Source organism: Scyliorhinus canicula, chromosome 6 (assembly GCF_902713615.1).
Source record: "Scyliorhinus canicula chromosome 6, sScyCan1.1, whole genome shotgun sequence".
Taxonomy (NCBI): domain Eukaryota; kingdom Metazoa; phylum Chordata; class Chondrichthyes; order Carcharhiniformes; family Scyliorhinidae; genus Scyliorhinus; species Scyliorhinus canicula.
In genome coordinates, this window is record NC_052151.1 from 56,029,687 (window position 1) to 56,051,454 (window position 21,768).

General features: G+C 50.6%; 1 protein-coding gene across 3 annotated transcripts in view; it reads right to left on the reverse strand.

Annotated features, from left to right (window-relative positions):
* LOC119966802 overlaps positions 1-21,377 on the reverse strand; it is a 57,973-nt gene extending 36,596 nt beyond the window's left edge. For all 3 annotated transcript variants that reach the window (XR_005460836.1, XR_005460837.1, XM_038798784.1), the window contains exon 1: positions 21,289-21,377. Coding sequence is in view for 1 of the 3 variants with exons in the window: in XM_038798784.1 (XP_038654712.1) it covers positions 21,289-21,343 (55 nt within the window). In the remaining 2 variants the exon portion in view is untranslated. The remainder of the gene's footprint in view (positions 1-21,288) is intronic.
* Positions 21,378-21,768: the final 391 nt, after the last annotated feature.

Below are 21,768 nucleotides of genomic sequence, written 5' to 3' on the forward strand. Positions count from 1 at the left end.
GCGGCAGCGATTCGGGTCGGGACTTCGGCGGGGGGGGGGGGAGAATAGCGGGAGGATGGCAAAAATGTCGGGAAGGCCCTCCCGCTATTCTCCCACCCGTCGTGGGGGGGGCGGAGAATTTCGCCCATTAACTCCCCAGGGACTTTCCAAGTCAAACTACAGTCCATTAGCCCAGACTGAAAAACATATTATTTTGCCAATTTTACCTTCTTGCTGCTAAAAGCACCCAAGCCCTGCAAAACAGAATTCTTAAAAAGAAAAACATGACCACTACAGTCAAACGCACTCTCACCCCAGGCTTTTAATCCTTGAATTGCCCAAAACTTTGAATCCAATATCCCTAAAGTCTTCCAGCCGTCACAAAATGCAGTTTAAAAAATCTGGAAATAAAAAGCTGATATCATTAAAAGTGTCGTGAATCTGTCAGGGTGCCATAAAGCATAATGGTCTGGGATTTTGTTCCAGAGCTCCGATCCTGGCTCTGGGCTGAATTCCAGGTTAGGGACCCAGAAAACCAGCAGCTTGACCCCAGAGATGATTTTCAAGGATGTGACCAATTAAGTGCTGACGGTGTAAGTGGATTAAAGAGAGAGCAGCTCAAAGGAACCTTCAGGAGTTCATTCGAAAAATAAAAATGGGACATTGCTGTCAGAGCATCATTGCTGAAGTGGAACTCTTCCACAAGTCTTTGTAGCTGTCATCGTCTTGCAATCGAGGGGGGGGGGGGAGGGGAGAGGGGGGGGGGGGGGGGGAGGTGGTGGTTAAGAATGATAGAGGAGCACCGGCCCTCACCCTGGTCCGCCACTGAGAATCCACCTCAATCCTTCGGCCACAACAAGAGGACCGATTGGAAAATTCTGGTTGGTGCCAGCACGGTGGCCCTTTATGGAGCTTGAGTGGCTGTATACCTGCCACTTCTGGGATTGTAGGTATCTCGCCCCCTCACCCCTATAAACACATTTTTGAAAATGATTCCCGGCTGGGAGAATGCCGGAAATCCAGTCAGTATGTGACCCCCAATACCTGGATATAGATATGAGGTGAGGTACTCTGGCCTCCCCATGGCATGTTTCTCAGTGGTGGGAGATGGCCTCCATTGGCTGGTGGTGGGAATTTCTCATCCCACCGCTGTCAATTGGATTTCCCATTGAATCCACCCCACACCGGCGGGAAACCCATGGCGGGGATGCACTATCGGCGGGACCGGAGAATCCCGTTGGCACGAACAGCTGGAAGATCTCGCCGGTGACCTTTCACAACATGCCCTCCTCATCCTCTCTCTTCTGCCAATTGCTCCTTCTCTCTAGTGCTTTCCTTGCTGTTCCTCCTTGTGCCCGAGCCCTGAAGGCAAGGTGAAAGATCAATAAAATCTTACTGAGTCCACATAAAGTGAACTTTCAGGATTGACAAAACACACAAAAAAAAATCCATGAATTCAGCTACCAACCTGAAGCGATAAACCAGCAATTAACCTGGCAGTACTTTTTGTAATACAGTGAGCTGTATTCACTGCCTGAAAGGGTGGTGTGAGCAATCCTAAAATGAAATTGGACACATCTTTGAAAAATAAACATTTTCAGGCTAAATGAACAAGGGAGTATCCTCGTTGGTTAACTTTATTTAATTGTTGGCACATGCACAAAGGGCCAAGATGCCTCCTTTTGAGCTGTGCCAGTCTCTGACATTGCTAATCTCTTTAAGTGTCTGTGGTGATAGGCCTACTGCTAGGAGTGTGTTTGGGCTGTAGTGAACGACGAATTGAGCCATTCCAAAGTGAAAAACAGGGCCTGTAAGAAACTTGGGACCCTAATTTGATAATACATTCTGACTTTTAAATAAGATCAAAAGTCCACAACCGATGACAGGCACCCAGCTTTTCCAATGTGGTGGATTCTGTACTTCTGTCTGGATAACTGCAGAACTTTGGAGCATTAGCAGCCCAGTGAGTTCTCAACAAATGGGCCCTGCAGAGTTGAATTCTATGCCATTGTTCGTACTGATTTTTATACTTTCTCTATTCTAATATATCCCCTTATAGAATCACTACAGTGCAGAAGGAGGCCATTTGCCCCATCGAGTCTGCACTGACCCTCCGAAAAGAGCGCTTTACCTAGGCCCACACCCCCACCCTGTAAATCCTCCTAATCATTTTGACACTAAGGGCAATTTAGCATGACCAATCCACCTAAACTGCACGGGCGGTATTCTCCGCGGCCCCAAAAATCGCGGAGGCCGTCGTGAACTCGGCCGAGGTTCACGACGGCCTCGGGGCCCGCTCCTGCACCTAATTCCTAATTCACCCCCCACCCCCCCCCGGGGGGGGGGGGCTAGGAGCAGGCCCCTATCGTTCCCGGCCGCGACCTCGGCTGCCGGAAATGACGCCCGAGCGGCGCTTCGCGGATTACATCAGCGCGCAGACAACACGAACCCGCGCATGCACGGTGCCGTCTTTCTCCACCGCCGCTCGGCAAGACGTGGCTGCTTGATCTTGCCGGGCGGCGGAGGGGAAAGAGTGCGTCCGTTTTGGACGCAGGCCCGACGATCGGTGGGCACCGATCACGGGCCTGTCCCCTCCGGAGCACAGTCGCGGTGCTCCCGTCCCAATCGGGCCCCTCGATGCCCCAAACGGGTATCCGGCGCCCGTTTCACGAATGCAGCGACCAGGTGTGGGTCGGCCGGCCGCTCGGCCCATCGGGTTCGGGGAATCGCCGTTCGCCATGAAAAACGGCGAGCGGCTATTTTTCCAAGCCTGGGGGGGGGGGGGGGGGGGGGGGGGGTGGAGAATCGCTAGGGGCGCCAGGGGGCATATAAAATGTCGTGAGGTCCTCCCACGATTCTCCCACGCCACGTGGGGAGCGGAGAATTCCGCCCCACATCTTTGGACTGTGGGAGGAAACCGGAGCACCCAGAGGGAACCCACCCGGACACGGGAGAACGTGCAGACTCGGAACAGACAGTGACCCAAGGTCAGAATCATGTCCAAGTCTCTGGCGCTGTAAGGCAGCAGTGCTAATCACTGAGCCACCCATAATATATCATCGACATTCTATCATACATGGTAATACAAATTATGTCATGTCAATCAGCACGTTACCATGACTAGAGAACAACATTAAGAACAAAAGTAACCATTGATTCTATGGAAACAAATTTGGAACCGACCTAACCATTGACCGTGAATCGAAAAATGAATCTGAAACAATTAACATCTTCGGAGAATTGAAACGGAGAGTTGAAACTGAGGGCTGTTGTTTTTGGAACCAACATCAAATGCTTAAAATTAACTTGGACATTTGTTCTTCTTCTGTGACACACCCTGTTATGGGAAGGCAGTCTAAAATTTGTTTTTTTAATGAATAAGCCTATTTTTAAATAGTTGCTGACAAGAAGCTAAGAAAGTTGTGGGTACTAAACAATTATTAAATGAGCAATATTGTGTACCATCACTTAGTGGGAATATGAAGACAACTAATTAGGCTGAACCCATTTCTTCCAGCATGTATTTCTCCTGTAGCCAATGAAACACTTCACTGGTATAAATTACAAGTAGCCAGATTCTCCGTACCTGAAAGTGTTAATGCCGGGGCAGGATTAGTGAACTTCTACAACGGCAAAAATGGTGCCACACCTGGACCAATTCAAGACCGTTGAGGGGAAAGCACCGGTGCCACAGAGAAGACAATCCATTCCAATGAGAAACGGCGCCATATTCACCGGATTCGGAATTAACACTCAGGAGGCTGACAAGCTGCAGCCGCGTATACACACTTCACTCCCCACACACACCAACCCAGCCAACAAGATGGCAGTGAGGAGAGTGGCACCCAGATTTGCGGACGCTGAACTGGAGACGATACTGGACGCCTTGGAGGAGAGACAGGCGACTTTGTACCCAGGAAGGAGGCTGCCAGCCACCGCCATTCGCTGGGCCTGGATGCAGGTGCAGAGGCCGTGGGCAACACCGTCTGGACCAGCCAGCAGTGCCAGAAAAAACTGCACAACCTCATCAGGGAGGCCAGGATGAGTAGGCAACACAGTGCCCCTGGAACTAACCCCTTTCCCACACACCCGTAACCCCCCCCCCCCCCCCCCCCCCCCACACCCATTGGACGGCCGAACCCCCACCCTGAGGTACATGGTTGGAGGGCCCGAGGAAAGGGCAGACCTGGGGCAGAGGTCGGCCTCAAGCGAGGAAGTAAAACCCCACTGAGTTGCGGTTCCCTCTGGCAGGTGTGTCACCCAGCCACCCCAACCCACCACCACCATCACACCCACGACCATCCTCACACCAACTCCACCTACATCATCCCCTCCCTACCAACACCACCCCTACGCCCATTCCCCACACTCCACCACCACCCTCACTACCCCCCCCCCCCCCCCCCCCCCCCCCCACCGGCCCGTGATGCAATGATGGGACTTTTCTTGTGCCTTGCAGGAGCTGCTGATGATGGGTGAGCCCTTCTGGTGTCCCTCGATCCCTACCCAAGCCACAGCTGGAACCCTGTGTGTTGTCCAGCGACAAGGACGTGAACGACACGGATGAAGCCATCGACCCACATCCAGAAATACCCAGGAGTTTGAGTACCGAGGCAGCTTGTGACATTGGGCACAGGTGTTTAATATGAACGGGGATGCTATAGGATCTAACCCCTGAAGCTTCCCCCGTCACCTGGCGCTGCCAGTCCTGGAGGCCCACTGTCATCTCGACCAGGGTCTGCATGCTCGCTGCTATGGAGCACAGGGACTGGACCACAGCATACTGCAACTATGCCACCACTGGGTCTGTGCCACATCAGCCTGTGACTGCGCTATCTCCCTCTGGGACTGGGCCACCTCCCGCTGGGAATGTGTCATGTCGGCCAGCACCTGGGCAATTCTGCCGACGCTCTCAGCCAAGGCCTGCTGTGACTGGGCCTCGCTCAGGAGCGCCACTGCAATTTCCAGGTGGCTCTAGGACATGGCTGCTTGTGATAGGTCTTCCCTGTCCCAGGCCTTGGCCACTGCCTGCACAGAGTGCCCCAGGTCTTGGTCATCTTGACCCGTGGCCGAAACCTTCGCCCCCAAGACTTCCACTGCTGTTTTCACCCGTGCGGTGTTGGTCTCATGCCCCCCTCCCCACCGCAGCCATCCCTGGGTTTTGGTGGGACTATGTGATGGAATGGCCATGGGTCGGATCCGCTGCTACTGCCAACCCAGGGCCGCACCCTGGTCGCGGCATAGGCACCATTGTATCAAATCACCGCATCGGTCTGTGGCCTCCGGATAGGCGTCATCAGCCACGACCGCAGAGGATAATCCCTGGCATCCAGGAGTCAACCCCCCAGCTGGGTGCCAAGGTGAGGCATGGTGCACACTGCCCCGGTATCAGGCACCGACGTGCATTATGTGCAGCTGATGGTCAGACACCAGCTGCACGTTCATCGAGTGGAACACCTTTTGGTTTGTGAAGACTGGTCTGTCATCTTTAAGTGTTCGTAGGATGACATGCATCCCATCGATCACCCCCTGGACCCAGGGCCTGTCGGCGATGACAGCAAACCCCACTGCCCGGGCATCCTGGTGGGCTCTTTCCACATTGAAATGGATGGATTGTGCTGAATGGGCACATAGGGTCCTCATGACGGTGCGGATGCACCTCTGCATTGAGATCTGTGAGATTACAGGCATGTCTCCACTCAGCTCCTGGAAGGACCCCGTGGCGTAAAGGTTCAGGGCGACTGTCACCTTGACGGTCACCGGGAGCAGTTAGCCTCCCCCATTCCCCCGCTGTGCCAGGTGTGCCATGATCCGGCAGATATTTTGCACTGTTCCCCTGCTCATCTGGAGTCTTCGACAGCATGCCCGGTCCGGCAGGTCCTTGAATGACAGGTGCTGCCGGTACACACGAGGACTCATGCGGCGCTTCCTTGGCACCTCCTCGGCCTGTTGGGCGGCTGGTACTCCACCCTCACCGGCTGCTTCCTATTCCTATGGGGCAGGCTCCACTATTGCAGGGTCATCCTCCTCGAACAGCTCCAGATCGTACAGCCGTAGGGCATCCCCCAGGGCTGCAGTCTACGTGGTATAGGTACCCCTACTGTGCTATTGGGGTGGAAGTTCCAGGGCTTTGACCCAGTGACAGTGAAGGAATGGTGATATATTTCCAAGTCAGGATAGTGACTGATTTGGAGGGGAACTTCCAAATATTCCCAGATATCTGCTACCCTTGCTTTCTGGATGGTAGTGGTCGTGGGTTTGGAAAGTGCTGTCCACGGACGTTTGATGAATCGCTGCAGTGCATCTTGTAGATGGTACAAACAGCTGCTACTGTTCATCAGTGGGGGAAGGATTCAATGTTTTGTGAAAGAAGGAGCAATCAAGCGGGCTGCTGTATGCTTAGTGGTTGGACTAACAGCAACACTTCATGGTACACGTGCAATAGGGTGGCCCCAGTGGACATCCAATTTTAGGTCGGACAGTCCAGTTTTTAGTTGACCTGTTACTTGGTCTGTCATATCCTGTATTTTGACCTGCAGTCCACTTACTTGAGTTAAGCACCGGCAGAAACTTCCATGGATTCCCAGCCCTCCTGCAGCAGCCTTAATGCAATGAGATGCAGGAGTTGGGTATGTTTTGATACTCTGTTCCCCCCCCCCCCACGCGGATGGCCGTTGTCTGTCACAATGGCGCGGAATCTCCAAATGGGGTGATGTTACTGCGAATATGATAACATCATACCGGTTTACATAGAATTTACAGTGCAGAAGGAGGCCATTCAGCCCATCGAGCCTGCACCGGCTCTTGGAAAGAGCAACCCACCCAAGGTCAACACCTCCACCCCATCCCCATAACACAGTAACCCCACCCAACATTAAGGGCAATTTTGGACACTAAGGACAATTTATCATGGCCAATCCACCTAACCTGCACATCTTTGGACTGTGGGAGGAAACCGGAGCACCTGGAGGAAACCCACGCACACACGGGGAGGATGTGCAGACTCTGCACAGACAGCGACCCAAGCCGGAATCGAACCTGGGACCCTGGAGCTGTGAAGCCACAGTGCTAACCACTTGTGCTACCGTGCTGCCCACAAGAGAAGGGGGAGGGGTCTATGTGCACAAATCATTGAAGGTGGCAGAGAAGTCGAGAAAGTGGTTAATAAAGCATAAAGGAGACTGGGCTTTGAGTGCAAAAGAAAAAGAGTTTTGATGCCCCTGTGGAAACATTGGGTCTGCCTCAACCAGAGTATTACATCCAATTTTAGTCACCGCACTTTAGGAACGGTGTGAAGGTATTAGAAAGGGTGCGGAAAAGACGCTGGAGATTAGTTCCAGGGATAAAGGAATTTAGGTATGTGGATAACGTGGCAAAATTGGGCTTGTTCTCCTTAATGAAGGGAAGTTGAGACTAGATTTGATAGAGGTATTGAAAATCATGAGGGGTCTAGAGAGAGTAGGCTAGGAGAAATAGCTTCCATGAGCAGAGAGGTTGAGAAGCAGAAGATACGGATAGAGCCAAAGGCGACAGGAGGAAACACCTTTTGCAGTGTGTGGTTAGGGTCTGGAATGCACAGCCTGAGAGAGTGGTGGAGGAAGATTCAATCACAATTTCAAAAGTGAATTGAATAGTTATCTGAAGAAAGTGGGATCAGCTGAGGTAATACAGAAAGTCCAGATGGACATGGCCACGCAGATACGATGGGCTGAAAGGCCTCTTTTTGTGCTGTTAAACTCTATGAGTCTGACAAAAACGCTCTACAACTGGGGCATCACTTCCATCCTTCGATATATCAACCCCACACTTTCCATTAGCTTCCCATTTTTCTCTCTCAATCTCTTGTACAATTACTTGTACAATTTTATGCATATAACCTGGACTTCCATTTGTCTTTTTATGGCCTCTTCTGTCAGCACAGCCAACTACACAGTTATATATTTCTGTATTGTTACATCTGTCTGTGGCTCCCCTCTATTTATGAGTCCACCACTTTAGACTGGTCTTTTCCCCAAAATGTTCTCCTTCACACTTCCCTTTACTGAATGCATAGGACCTCATAGATACATTCAGTAACTTCTTGGGTTTTTGGAACACAGGTTCGGTCACCTATCACATTGTTGCCAGTCATCCATGGGAAATTCTGATCTGCAAATGAGGCTTCAGACTGCTTTGGAGGGAAATGCCCTGTAAATTACCTGTTATATTCTCAAAACGGTTTCATCCCATATGTGCCCAACAGTAATGAGACAGAAGTTAAACTGGATACTGGGGAATCTAAACTAATTAAAGCCAGGGAGGTTTATTTGAAAAGAACATTCCTTACCAGAGATAAAATGGCCGGCATTAAGTACTATCTTGTTAGTGAGACAATATGTCATGTCCTATCTGTGTTTGTGTAGGATCCTCTGTTTAAGGAAGGTTGAATAGGAATTGAGCAAAAAATGAAAGTAAGAAAAGGGAATAAAGAGCATGATAGTGATTGCTCGTTAGTTTTGACATCTTCCAGAATCCCTATTTGACAATTAGAAATGATTGAAAGCAAAAGAATTGAATTCTTCAGACGTACATGCATCATCCAAATTGGTCAATTACACGGAAAGGCTTTCTTTCTTTGAATTTTGGAGAGAGTTTGGTACATCTCTCAACTGATTCCCTTTATCTCCTTCAGATGTTTCCCTTTGTTAGCTGGACACAGATCCACTTTGATTTTCTCCTCCAGTCGTAATCTTTACCAGATGGGTAACTTTCCAAGTGCAAGGTATATTCAACACAGATAACAAGAGATTTTCTAAATGAAACTGTACCGCTGTATCTGTCAGCGAGAGAGACAGAGATAAGTGTGTGATTTAACTGCATATGCACCTTACTTGAGGTAAAAATGAAGCCAACAGCTATCTCAGATAGAGTCACTCCCGCATAAGGTGGAATCAGTCACAACAAAGGACCAGAGTTGAACGAAAAGTATAAATCAACACGAAGCATGTGGGGGGGGGGGGGGGGGGGGGGGGGGGGAGGGAAGTGGGAGGGTCGGTCTGGTCCCCAATATGTACCAACCACCGATTTGCCCCGGGGAAGATGGACGGCGGGTTTTTGAGTGTGGCGGAGGGCGGGGGTGGGAAGGATGGGCGACTTGTTCCTGGAAGGGAGCTTTGCGAACATGAGGGCGCTGGAGGAGAAGTTCAGGCTGGCGAGGGCGAATTACTTTCGGTACTTGCAAGTGCGGGATTTCATATGTGGACAGGTCCCGTCCTTTCCACGGCTTCCACCAAGGGGGATCCAGGACAGGGTAGTTTTCAGGGGCGAGGTGGGACAGGGGAGAGTCTCGGATATTTATAACGAGCTTATGGGAGCAGAGGACACAGGGACCGAGGAACTGAAACTGAAGTGGGAGGAGGAGCTTGGTGGGGAGTTGGAGGGAGGCGTATGGGCAGACGCTCTGAGGAGGGTAAATGCAACCCCAACATGTGCCAGGCTCGGCCTGATTCAGTTAAAGGTAGTTCGCTGGGCCCACATGACGGTGGCCTGGATGAGCAAATTCTTTGGGCTGGAGGACAAGTGCGCTAGATGTGGGGGAGGACCAGCGAACCATGTCCACATGTTGTGGACGTGTCCAAAACTTAGGGGATACTGGCAGGGATTTGCGGACGTCATATCCCGGGTACTGAAAACAAAGATGGCGATGAGTCCAGAGGTGGCGATTTTTGGGGGCCGGAGGACCTGGGAGTCCAGGAGGGGATAGAGGCCGATGTTGTGGCCTTTGCTTCCCTGATAGCCCGGCGACGAATACTGTTGGCCTGGAGAGACTCAAAGACCTCAAGGACCGAAGTATGGCTGTCGGACATGGCAAGCTTTCTCGGCTTGGAAAAAAATCAAGTTTGCCTTACGAGGATCACTATCGGGGTTCGCCCGGAGGTGACAACCATTCATCGACTTCTTCGCGGGGAACTGATCGTCAGCGGGGGGGGGGGTAGAATAGTGCAGAGTAGGGGGGAAGGATATGCGAGTCTATTTGCGAGAAAGGAACTGTTATTTGCACCATGTTTTTGTAATTGGTATTTGCTCACTAATGTATTGTTACTGTTTACAATGCCAAAAAATACCTCAATAAAATTGTCTTTTAGAAAAAAAGAAATCTAAGGATTTCATCCTAATTTAATATCATCACTTTTCATGGGTCTCAGATGATGATGTTACATATAATTGACAATAATCATGTTAATGCTGAATTATGGTGACGCTGCTGCATTACTTTTATAACCCCTGATTCATTTTGTTAAGTAACCTCACCTATTAAATATTTTGGTATTCAAATTTCTGGATTATTCTGTTTGTAACTATTTATATATGCGAATTGATTGCAAGATCAATGTTTAAATTTAGGTAGTGATAACTGTAATCTCATAGTTAATGTATAATTGTCAGCGCATGCCATGTTTTTTTTAAATTAAGAGCAACCAATTATTTTTATTTACATATATAAATGATTTGGAAGAGAATGTAGGAGGCATGGCTATTAAGTTTGCTGATGACACCAAGATTGGTGGCATAGTGGAAAGTGAAGAAAGTTATATAAGATTGCAACAGGATCTTGACCAATTGGGCCAGTGGGCAGATGAATGGCAGATGGAGTTTAAATTGGATAAATGTCAGGTGGTGCATTTTGGTAGATCAAATCAGGACAGGACCTTGTCAGTTAATGGTAGGGAGTTGGGGAGAGTTACAGAACAAAGAGATCTAGACGTACAGGTTCTTAGCTCCTTGAAGGTGGAGTTGCAGGTGGACAGGGTGGTGAAGAAGGCATTCAGCATGCAAGGTTTGATTGGTCAGAATATTGAATACAGGAGTTGGGATGCCTTGTTGAAGTGTAAAAGACATTAGTAAGTTCTGGTCACTCTATTATAGGAAGGATATTGTTAAACTGGAAAGAGTGCAGAAGAGATTTACGAGGATGCTACCAGGACTTGATGGTCTGAGCTATTAGGAGAGGCTGGATAGGCTGGGAATTTTTTTCCTGGAGTGTAGGAGGATTAGGGGTGAACTTATAGAGGTCTATAAAATAATGAGGGGCATAGATAAGATAGATAGTTAACATTTTTTCCCAAGGGTAGAGGAGTCTAGAACTAGAGGGCATAGGTTTGAGGTGAGAGGGGAGAGATACAAGAGAGACCAGAGGGGAAATTTCCTCACACAGAGGGTGGTGAGCATCTGGAACGGGATGCCAGCGGCAGTGATAGAGGCGGGTACAATTTTTTCCTTTTAAAAAAAGTTAGACAGTTACAAGGGCAGGGTGGGTATAGAGGGATATGGGCCAAATGCGGGCAAATAGGACGAGCCTAGTGATAGAAACTGAGCAACATGGACAAGCTGGGCCAAAGGGCCTGTTTCCATGCTGCAAACATCTATGACTCTATGACAATTAAGGGGCAATTTCATAGAATTTACAGTGCAGAAGGAGGCCATTCGGCCCATCGAGTCTGCACCAGCTGTTGGAAAGAGCACCCCATCCAAAGTCAGCACCTCCACTCTATCCCCATAACCCAGTAACCCCACCCAACACTAAGGGCAATTTTGGACACTAAGGGGAATTTATCATGGCCAATCCACCTAACCTGCACATCTTTGGACTGTGGGAGGAAACAGGAGCACCCGGAGGAAACCTACGCAAACACGGGAAGGATGTGCAGACTCCGCACAGACAGTGATCCGAGCCGGAATTTAGCGTGGCCAATTCACCTACCATCCATATCTTTGGGTTGTGGGGGCGAAACCCACGCAAACACGGGGAGAATGTGGTGCAAACTCCACACGGACAGTGACCCAGGGCCAGGATCGAACCTGGGACCTCGGCGCTGTACGTTTGCAGTGAGTGCATGCCATGTGGTCTGACTTCTTCGTTCATCGTTTACTCATTCATTCAATAACTTTTGTGTGTCATAACTGAGGGCTGGTGAGGTAAGTTCAGGTAAGTTCCATCTTAACTAGACGATGAAGGCAATTTGGTTAGTTAAATTTAGGCAGCACTTACCTCCAGGTTTAAGTTGGACTGGAAACCTTGGGTGGTGAATTTGTGAGGGGTTAGACTGAGGGGTTAAGGATTTGTCTGGTTCTTTTACTTCTAATTGTTGAGATTACTTTAGAGTTTGCTCACTTGGGTCAATATACAGAATATTGTCTAATGCTTCTTATATGCTCAAGCTAGAGTACAGAAAATAAGTAAATTAGCATATTTTTAACTTGATTATATTAACCATCATGTCCTGCCTTGAGTAGTAAACTTGCTGATGGAAGAAAGTTTTTAAAGTTAAACTTGCAGAATTGTGATAAGGCAGTGAAACTAAACAAAGGCTATTAGAAATAGTGCAGGCTAAGAAGAGACACTCGTGTTTGGGTAGATCTTGGAGACTTAGATAGGATGGAGCCTCGCGGTCTAGCATTCATTCTATAAACATCTTTATCTGGAAGGTTGAGAACTGCAACTTCACATGATGAAAATTTACTGAAAGGAAGCTGAAAAAAAAATGGACAACTTTTTAAATTTGTTCGAACCCAGTGGTTTAACCAAAAATCTCAGGATAAGATTGGTTACTGTGATTTTAAAAGAAGCTTGAGGAGGCCTTGTGGCACAGTGGGAGCGTCCTTCTCACCAGACCAGAAGCTCCAAGTTCGAGTCCAGCGCTAACACTTGTTTGGTCATGGAAGGAGTGTTCGTAACGCGGGTTAACAGGCTGATAATCAGCTCAGGAATCCTTCCAGTGTGGGTGTAGAGATATGCTGAATAAAAAATAGAAGCTTCATAAGACAATATGGCCTGTCAATATAGTAACCCAGGTCCGTCTCAAGAGAGGAGTAAGCGTTTGAACACACTGGTGACATTTTCTGCAGTCGTGCAGTTGCAATACATCAGCGTGAAGGAAAAAGTCAGCCAAGTGTTGGAAGGAGAATCGACACTCACCAGGGGCTGCACACTTTGGCTAAAAAAAAACTTGACTGGAAACACGATCTGAGCATTCCGATGCCAAATATTGGTGAAGCATTAATTTGCTGTAATGAAGCAGTGTTTTTTTACCTTGTTTTAAGAACATAAGAACTAGGAGCAGTAGTAGGCCATCTGGCTCCGCCATTCAATGAGATCATGGCTGATCTTTTGTGGACCCAGCTCCACTTTCCGGCCCGAATACCATAACCCTTAATCCTTTTATTGTTCAAAATATTTTCTCTTATTTCCCAAACTATTAAATCAGCAATTATTTTTGGAGATCATGGGTGGGATTCACCATTTCTGAAACTTAGGGCGGGATTCTCCAGCTACTAGCTGCGTGTTACTCGGCGGCACGCCTTTGCCGGCAGCTGGATTCCCCGTTCTTGCAACCTGCCGATCGGATTTTCAATTGTGGCCACCCCACGCTGCCAGGAAACCAGCGGGCGTGGATGTGCTACCAGTGGAACGGAGAAACCAGCTGGCGGAGAATTCCGCCCTAAGTATTCACGCGGGACTGAATCGGTGGATTTGTACGACAACTAAATTGGCGGTGGCGACGGAGCAATTAATGAGCTGTAAATGGGCTAGCACCGGCGTTGCGTGATTCGAATGAAAACCGGTGCCTGATTCGCCGGGTCGGGACTGACACTCGAGAGGCTGACAAGCTGCAGCCACATATTAGCACTTCACTCCCCACACACGCTCATCCCGAACCAACAAGATGGCAGCACAGTGAGCAACACCCCGGTTTGCGGACACAGAGCTTGAGACTTTGCTGGACGCCGTGGGGGAGAGGTGGGCCACTCTGTTCCCCAGGGTGGGAAGGAGGTTGCCACTTGCCACTGTACACTGGGCCTGGGCGCAGGTGGTAGAGGCTGTGAGTGTCCTGGGCCCCACCACCAGGACTGGACAGCAGTGCATGAAGAAGCTGGGTTGGCTAGGGTGAGTAGGCAGTGCTGAGTCTCTGACATCAACCTCCATCCCACACACCTCTAACCCTCCCCTACCTGGAGGGTGACCGAACCCCACCCGCCAGCAGTATGCACATTCCCCATCTTGCACTACATGTGGGTTTGAGTGGGGTGATCATTGCTCGGCACAACGTCGAGGGCCGAAGGGTCTGTTCTGTGCTGTACTGTTCTATGTTCTATGTTCTATGCCAGCACCCATACTGCCTGCCATGGCTGGGTGCCTTGTTCACAAAGGCCACCAGCTGCCCACCTCCTGTGCTGCCTATGTCCGATGTCTAATACTGTGAATTTTCTGTCTCCACCCCTCAGAACAAAATATTTGTACTCGGCTTTGCTTTGTTGCCCATTATTTTGTTTATGCCTTTCCACAGCCGACGAGAGTCTGTGTCCTTAGTCTGTGACTCTAGCTTAGTCTGGTATTATCTCTTGGCTTCCCTGATGGCTTTGCGGAGGTCGTACCTGGATTTCTTGTACAGGTCAGGGTCGCCAGCCTTAAACGTCCCAGACCTGGGCTGGGATTCTCCCTTCCGGGGACTAAGTCCCCACACCGGTGAGAAAGCGGGCGCCAACGACTCCGGCATCAATGGTCCCCCCAAGGTGAGAAATTCTCACATGTCCAGGGGTCTAGGTGGATGTTGGAGGGGTTGGTGCTGCTCCAACCAGCGCTGAAGGGACTGCACGAGTTCACGCATGAGCGGAACGGAAGTCATGATCTCGCGCATGCGCGGAACCGGCTGTCGTATTTTGGCTTACGCACGGGGGGGGTTCTCTTCTCCGCGCCGGCCATGGCGGAGCCCTACAGGGGCCTGCGTGGCAGGAAGAAGTGCCCCCACGGAACAGGCCCACTCCGATCGCGGGCCAGGCCACAGTGGGGGTCCTCCCGGGGTCGGATCCCTATGTGCCCCCCACCGCCCCCCCGAGGACTGCTCCTGCCGACTTACCTGCCAGGTCCCATCGTGCAGGCCCATCCCACCCTGGCGGGACTGGACAAAAACTGACAGCCCATCGGGGCCCGGAGAATTGCCGGGGGGGCTGCCAACAGCCACCGACTGGCGTGGCATGACTCCTGCCCCTGCGCGAAATACGGCGCTGGAGAATACGGCAGCTGGTGTCGGGGTGGCGGGGCGGGATTCGTGCCCCCCCCCCCGGGAATTCTCCAACCCGGCGGGGGGGGGTCAGAGAATCCCGGCTCTGGTCTTCAGTAGGGAGTAAATCTCCCTCCACTTGCAGAACGTACATACTATCTTCTTTGGCATGCAATCTTCTACACACTTGCTGATGAAGTCTGTGACGGTGGTGGCATACTCGATTAGGTTGGCCGCTGAGTTCCTGAATATGGACCAGTCCACTGACTCCAAGCAGTCACGTAGGAGTTCTTTTGTTGCCTTTGACCAGCATTGCACAACCTTCTTAACAGGATTTTCTAACTTAAGTTTCTGCTTGAATGACGGGAAGAGCACTGTCTTATGGTCCAATTTTCTGAAGTGCGGTCAGGGGATGGATCGGTAGGCATCCTTGATGTTTGTGTAGCGGTGGTTGAGGATGTTGGTGCCCCTGGTAGGACAGGAGATGTGTAGGTGGAAGTTTGGCAGTACTTCCTCGGGTTGACCGAGGAGAGAGCAGTCACCAGGTTGGCCTGTGGCAGAGGTGAGGATCCACTGCTCCTTCACCCAAATAACCTGTCTCAAGTGTGTCGTTCATGTCAGACAAAATGATCCTTCCCTCTCACTGACCACACATGTCCATGTTCTTGCAGGATCTCCATCTGATCTGGTGTTGTACCACAACCCCTCCGCCGCCACCTAATAGAACACCTTGGAGGAGAGCTCCGAGGAGACCACCGATGAGGTGTCACAGCTGTCACCCCACCGTCCACCAATGCAGAGACACACATCTTGGTGGGCGACAGTAGTGGACAGGCTTTTGGGGCACAACAATGGTGAGCACGACATAGTTCTTATGCACACAAGATGGAGGCAGGAACATCCAAAGGAGGCAGCAGTGGGAGGTCTGCTGGGTCCCAGTATTCAGATGCTGAGCCTGTGAACAAGGTTCTCCCAGAGCTGATGTAGATGCTAGGACACGGACATGAGATTCAGGAGGGGATGTCAGCGACATTCTGGCAAGTCCACAGCCAATTGGAGGAGTCCCAAAGGCTACGGGCACAGGTGATGATGTCAACACCGCTAGGGTGGCGACTGCAGTGGAAAACTGGGAGGACGATGTCCGCATCTTGAGTGGTGGTGTCCGAGACATGGCTCAGTCTGTGATGACCGTGGCTGAGGGCCTCAACATCATATCCCAGTTGCTGACGGGCATGTCCCAGATGCAGGTGGACATTGCTGAGGCACTCCAGAGCGTGGCCCAGTCACTGAGGACCATTGCTGAGGGTGTCAACACCATGGTGCAGACAATAGGAAGCAGCCACAGCTGGCAGAATCAGATGACTGAGGCCTCTGGAGTGAGCCCCAGCTGCCCCTCCATCCCACGGAAGCCCCCAGGCCTTATGGGCACTGTCGGGGGGAGGGGGGTGGGGGGGAGGAAATGCTGGAGGTAATTCCGAGGTCACCAACCAAGGAAACAAAGCCGATCTCAGGTTCGTTTGAATCTAACACCTGCGCATCTCAAGGGCAACAGGCAGAACAGGATGGCGTGGCGACGCTTGAGACACCGGCAAATTGGCTGGGGCCCTCTGGCTCCAGGGCTGCAGAGGATATCTGCCAAGGGCATCAAAGGCCACAAGGTGTGAAAAGCAGCAGGTTGGCTCCACCTCTGATGTGCATCCTGGGGACACACCTAGAGGTAGCAGTAGACCGCGTAAGAACAAAAAAATTGAGAATCACCGATTGAGCATTGGGGGGGGGGGGGGGGGGGGTCACTATCTGTAGCCAGTGGAAATGGAAATGTCAACATCAATGGTGCCAAGGTGGAGATGGTTGATAGCTTCAAATTCCGAGCTGTGCACATCATCAACAATCTATCCTGGTCCACTCATGTCGACGCTACTACCAAGAAAGCACAGCAGCGCCTATATTTCCTCAGAAAACTAAGGAAATTCGGCATGTCCACATTGACTCTTACCAATTTTTACAGATGCACCAGAGAAAGCATCCTATCTTGCTGCATCATAGCCTGGTGTGGCAAGTGCTCGACCCAAGACCGTAAGAAACTCATGTCTGAAGGAGAGACATGAACACAGCCCAGTCCATCACAAAAACCCATGAATCCGCCTCCAATCCATTGACTATGTCTGTACCTCCCGCTGCCTTGGGAAAGTGAGCTTCCATAATAAGACCACTCCCAACTGAGCTATTCTCTTTTCCTACCCTTTCCGTCAGGCAGGAGATATAAAAGTCTGAGAACACGAACTAACAAGTTCAAAAACAGCTTCCTCCCCACTGTTACCAGACTTCTGAATGACCCTCTTATGGACTGAACTGGTCTCTCCACGCATCTTCTCTACTGAGTAGTACTACACTTTGTATGCCTCAACTGATGTCTGTGTCTATGTATTTACATTGTGTATTTATCGTTTGTCCTATGTTTTTTTCATATATGGAACGATTTGTCTGGACTGTACACAGAACAATACTTTTCACTGTTCCTCAGTGTGGTGATATGCATCACTGTAAATAAACAAGGGGTTAATGTAAATGCATGTAGACTAGCTAGACACGAGAGGGAACACTAGAGACATGACACACAGACACTCAACCAATAGGTCAGTAAGATAGGACACGACCAATGGGCATTCAAGACACACACAGAGGTGACACTACCACAGGAAGGCATTACACCAACCCATATATAAGGACACAGCACACATGATCTTCCTCTTTCCAGTGGAGACACTTAGTGAGTACAGAGAGGGTTGATTTGAAACACATCACACCCACCACGTGGTTTGTAGCAGACTGGTTCGTCAGCCTGAGTAGCTATAGCAGGATTAACAGGAGAGTCGAATGCAAGTAGGAGAATCGCTAACAGTTTAATAAATGTGTTAAAGCTATCTCCAAGTCTGAACCTTCCTTTGTCAGAGTGCACATCAAGGAAGCAGCTTATGCTTCGTCAAGAGCGTAACTAAACACTCAGTACATGTGACAATAAATCAACTCAAAATGTCAAATTTCACGATTAAAACATGTTATACCTGATACATGTGAAGCCTCTGTCAAGTTAATCTTCACAGTGGGCCTGCCTGCACCCCCACCTCATTTTGCCCTCTGCTCCCCCCAACCCCACCCCGCCTGGCCACAGTGGTCCAAGATCAAACACCTCTGATGCAGACCCCGTTCAGAGGATGGTGTGAGCGTGTTGTCAGCAGAAAGACAGGAGCCTGACTTTGACATAAACTGAGCAGCACCAGAGCTCTCTTCGCAGTCGGTTATCATCACTGTCCTGCTTTGTATATTGACCCGCTGACAGTGCTGACGCAGGCCTGCAATCAATGGGAGATGTAACACAGCCCCTTGGAGGGTGGAACAGGGTGCTCAGGGAAGGGGTGATGTGGCGGAGGTGGGGAATGGATGGGAGGGGGAAGGGGAAATTAGGAAATGTTGGGAGAGGGTCAAATAATGGAAATGGGGGGAATCGGGAAAAGGGAGGAAGAGAGGGCAGCACGGTGGCTCAGTGGTTAGCACTGCAGCCTCGTGGCGCTGAGGTCCCAGGTTCGGTTCCGGCTCTGGGCCACTGTCCGTGTGGAGTTTGCACATTCTCCCCATGTTTTCATGGGTTTCACCCCCACAACCCAAAAGATGTGCAGGGTAGGTGGATTGGCCACGCTGACTTGCCCCTTAATTGGAAAAATGAATTTTTTCATTATTCACTATTTTCATTTTTCATCTTAAATTTTTAAAAAAAGGGAGGAGGGCGGAAGGTGGGAAAAGGGGGTGGGGAATTAGGGAAAGGAGGGAAATGGGGGAGAGGGGTGAGAGAAGGAGGGAAATTGGGGAGAGGAAGGAATGGGGTAGGGGTCATTGAAGAGGGAAGGCTGAATTAGGAAGGAGGGAGGGAAATTGTGGGGGGTGAGGTGAGCTGACAGACAACAGCATCATCCTATGATAATCTGGTGAGGATGAGGGCCTCCATGGTCCTCCGGGGATGTCGGCCCTTTGCCTCTGCCTATCCTCCACCCTCCGGCTCTTCCTGTGGCTCCTCCCTGGGCTCGCCCTCCAGCCCTTCCTGGTCCACCTTATCCTCCTCCTCGATAATAAATGCAGGAAATTAGAAATTACATTTCTCTTGTAAAATTTCATTTGCTTTTGATGATTCAGCCAACGATGATGCAGGTTGTATTGATTTACATCCACCTCCCCTTCCCCCACCTCCAGCCGCTCAGGGTGGGGATCTAGTAGTTCCAGAGAAACTGCTGGAAGCCCTCTATCAATATTCAAATCAGCCTGACTCGGGGCAGAACAGGTTGGAACCTTTGTGCAGTTCCAACAGAAGCACCGTTCCATCAGAAAGTCCGGGCGCGATTTACCGCCCTCATTGCACCCGGCTTGGTGTCATGAAGCTTGCAAGGGGCCTCACGCGAGATTGGCGATGCTCAAGATGTCTCGCGTGATTCAACCGAACCTTGCGAGATTCCCACGCTGGATGAGATCCAGTTCAGCATATTTAAATAATCCATTAAGTTCACTTAAATATGCATGCATCGGATTCTCTGGCCCCCCGGGAACTAGCGGCCTCCCCAGTGAGACCTCAACCAGGTGCCATTTGACTGATCCACACAAATGTACACCAGGCGTAATAACACCTGGGGAGGTTTCCCAGGCCATTGGAGACACTTGGGTGCTCGGGCTTGCCCTCTGGCACTGGGCACCTTGGCACTGCCACTCTCCAACTTGGCACTGCCACCCTCACAGCTTGGCACTGCCACCCTGCTACTTATAGGGTGCTGTGGTGTCAAGTTGCCAGGGTGGCACTGCCAAGGGTCAGGTCTGAGGGGGGGCCATGTCCATAAAAGGGGGGAAGGGGGCTATAAAGGGTGGGGGGAAGGTTGAAGGGCAGGTACGAAGGTGTCTCATAAAGGTTGGGGGGGGGGTTGAATGGTGGGGACTGAAAAGGGAGGGGTCCAGAAGGAGGGGTGGGGAGGCCTGAAATTGGGGTGTCCTTCACTTGGGGGGGGGCGCGGTAATGCCCTGTGTGCGGTGGTGGGGGGGGGGGGGTGACATTACCCTTGGGTGGGGGTGTGGGAGACCCTTGAGCATATTCAGAGATCAGGCCTCACCTTCAAAATGGCGACCCAATCTCTGAGGAGCCGGTCTGGCCGGTGAGTTCAGCACCAGTGATGAAAATATTTCTCAGGGCATGATTTAATGGAAATGAAACAGAATCCTGGGTCGAACACATTTTGCCGGGTGTTTCCCGGGACGGAAAGCGCCCAGAACGACCCCGTGGGACTCTGCTTCATTTCTGGGCTCCGGCAAGGAATGCCCCGCTGAGTGCACTTAGTCGCGTTTCCTGCATTGATGAACACCGCTCCCAGTGCAGGAAGAGATTGGGGCTCCTTTTAATGTTTCGCCCCAATCTCTATACCCCCCCCCCCCCACCACAGCCCGCCATACCCCCCAGTGCCCCAACAAGGAGATCATCAAGCCGCCTGCACCCCACCTCATAGGGGAAGGGCACCCCCCAGGCCCGATCTCCGGTATGGGCAATTTGCCAGCGGGATACCCTGGCAGTGCCCCTGCCACCCTGGCAATTCGAGCCAAGCACCCTAACACCAAGAGGGTTGTACCCAGGTGGCACTGCCAGAGTGCCAGGCTGGCAGTGCCACAGTGCCCGGATGTCATCTGGGGTGCCAGGGTACCACCCTGTCCAGGGCTCAGCCACCCAGGGGCCTCAGATTGCCTGAGAAACTCCCGAGAGCCAGTATGCCTGGTCCACACCTGTAGAAAGCAGTGTTAAAAGGTGCCCGCTCAGGTTCTCCGAGGTGAGGCTATTCGATCCCAGGCGCTGGGTATATCCGGCACAGACATATTTAAGTGAGACAACTGCTCACTTGAATATACCAATCTGGGTTCTGACCTCAATGGTCGGGATCCAAGTCACGACGCCTCATGAGATCTTGTTAGATCTCGTGAGGCACAACGAAGCCAGTAAATCTCGCGACAGGCCGCTCGCGAGATTCATCGGCCTCGCCGCATCCCGAGTCGGGTGAGGCTGATAAATCGCACCCTAAATGTGGGCTAGACGGGGGAGAAACTCTTCAAGACCCCAAAAAATGACTACGTGTGAGTAAATACTGGTGTGGTCCTCACCCAAAAAGCTAGCGGGAAACACCCCGTCAAGCTTGCCCAAGATGACACTTTTTGGTTAAGTCGCGCCCTCCATCCATTGAACTTAACGTACCTCCATTTGTATTCTTTATGTACAAGTACATCCATTGCACCTGGTCTAAGTGCATCACTGCTCGTTTTGAACCGACAGTTTTTGTTCTGTTCGAGCAGAGACTCGCAATAAATCAAAATGGAGATCAATTTAATTACAAAACAATGGTTGCCATGGGATTTAATGCAGCATCAATGGGAGAAGGCATTCCGCACACAAGCACTCAGGTTGCTGTTAACATCCAAAGATCAACTTTAAAAACGGGACTGCAATACTTAAAAATGTACATCAGATGTTGCATAACAATTACCAAATGGAAAATAAAGGCATTACCTCTGGGATGACTCTGCTTATCTAAGAATCTGTTTTTGAGATTATGTCAAGCACTGTATGGAAACAATTGAATGCGTAGCTCTGAGACTATTCAGAAGGAAATGTTTTGAATGGCACCTTTTCAGCCATTTGTATACTGAGTCCGCAGTGCAGTTTGGTGACAGGCAA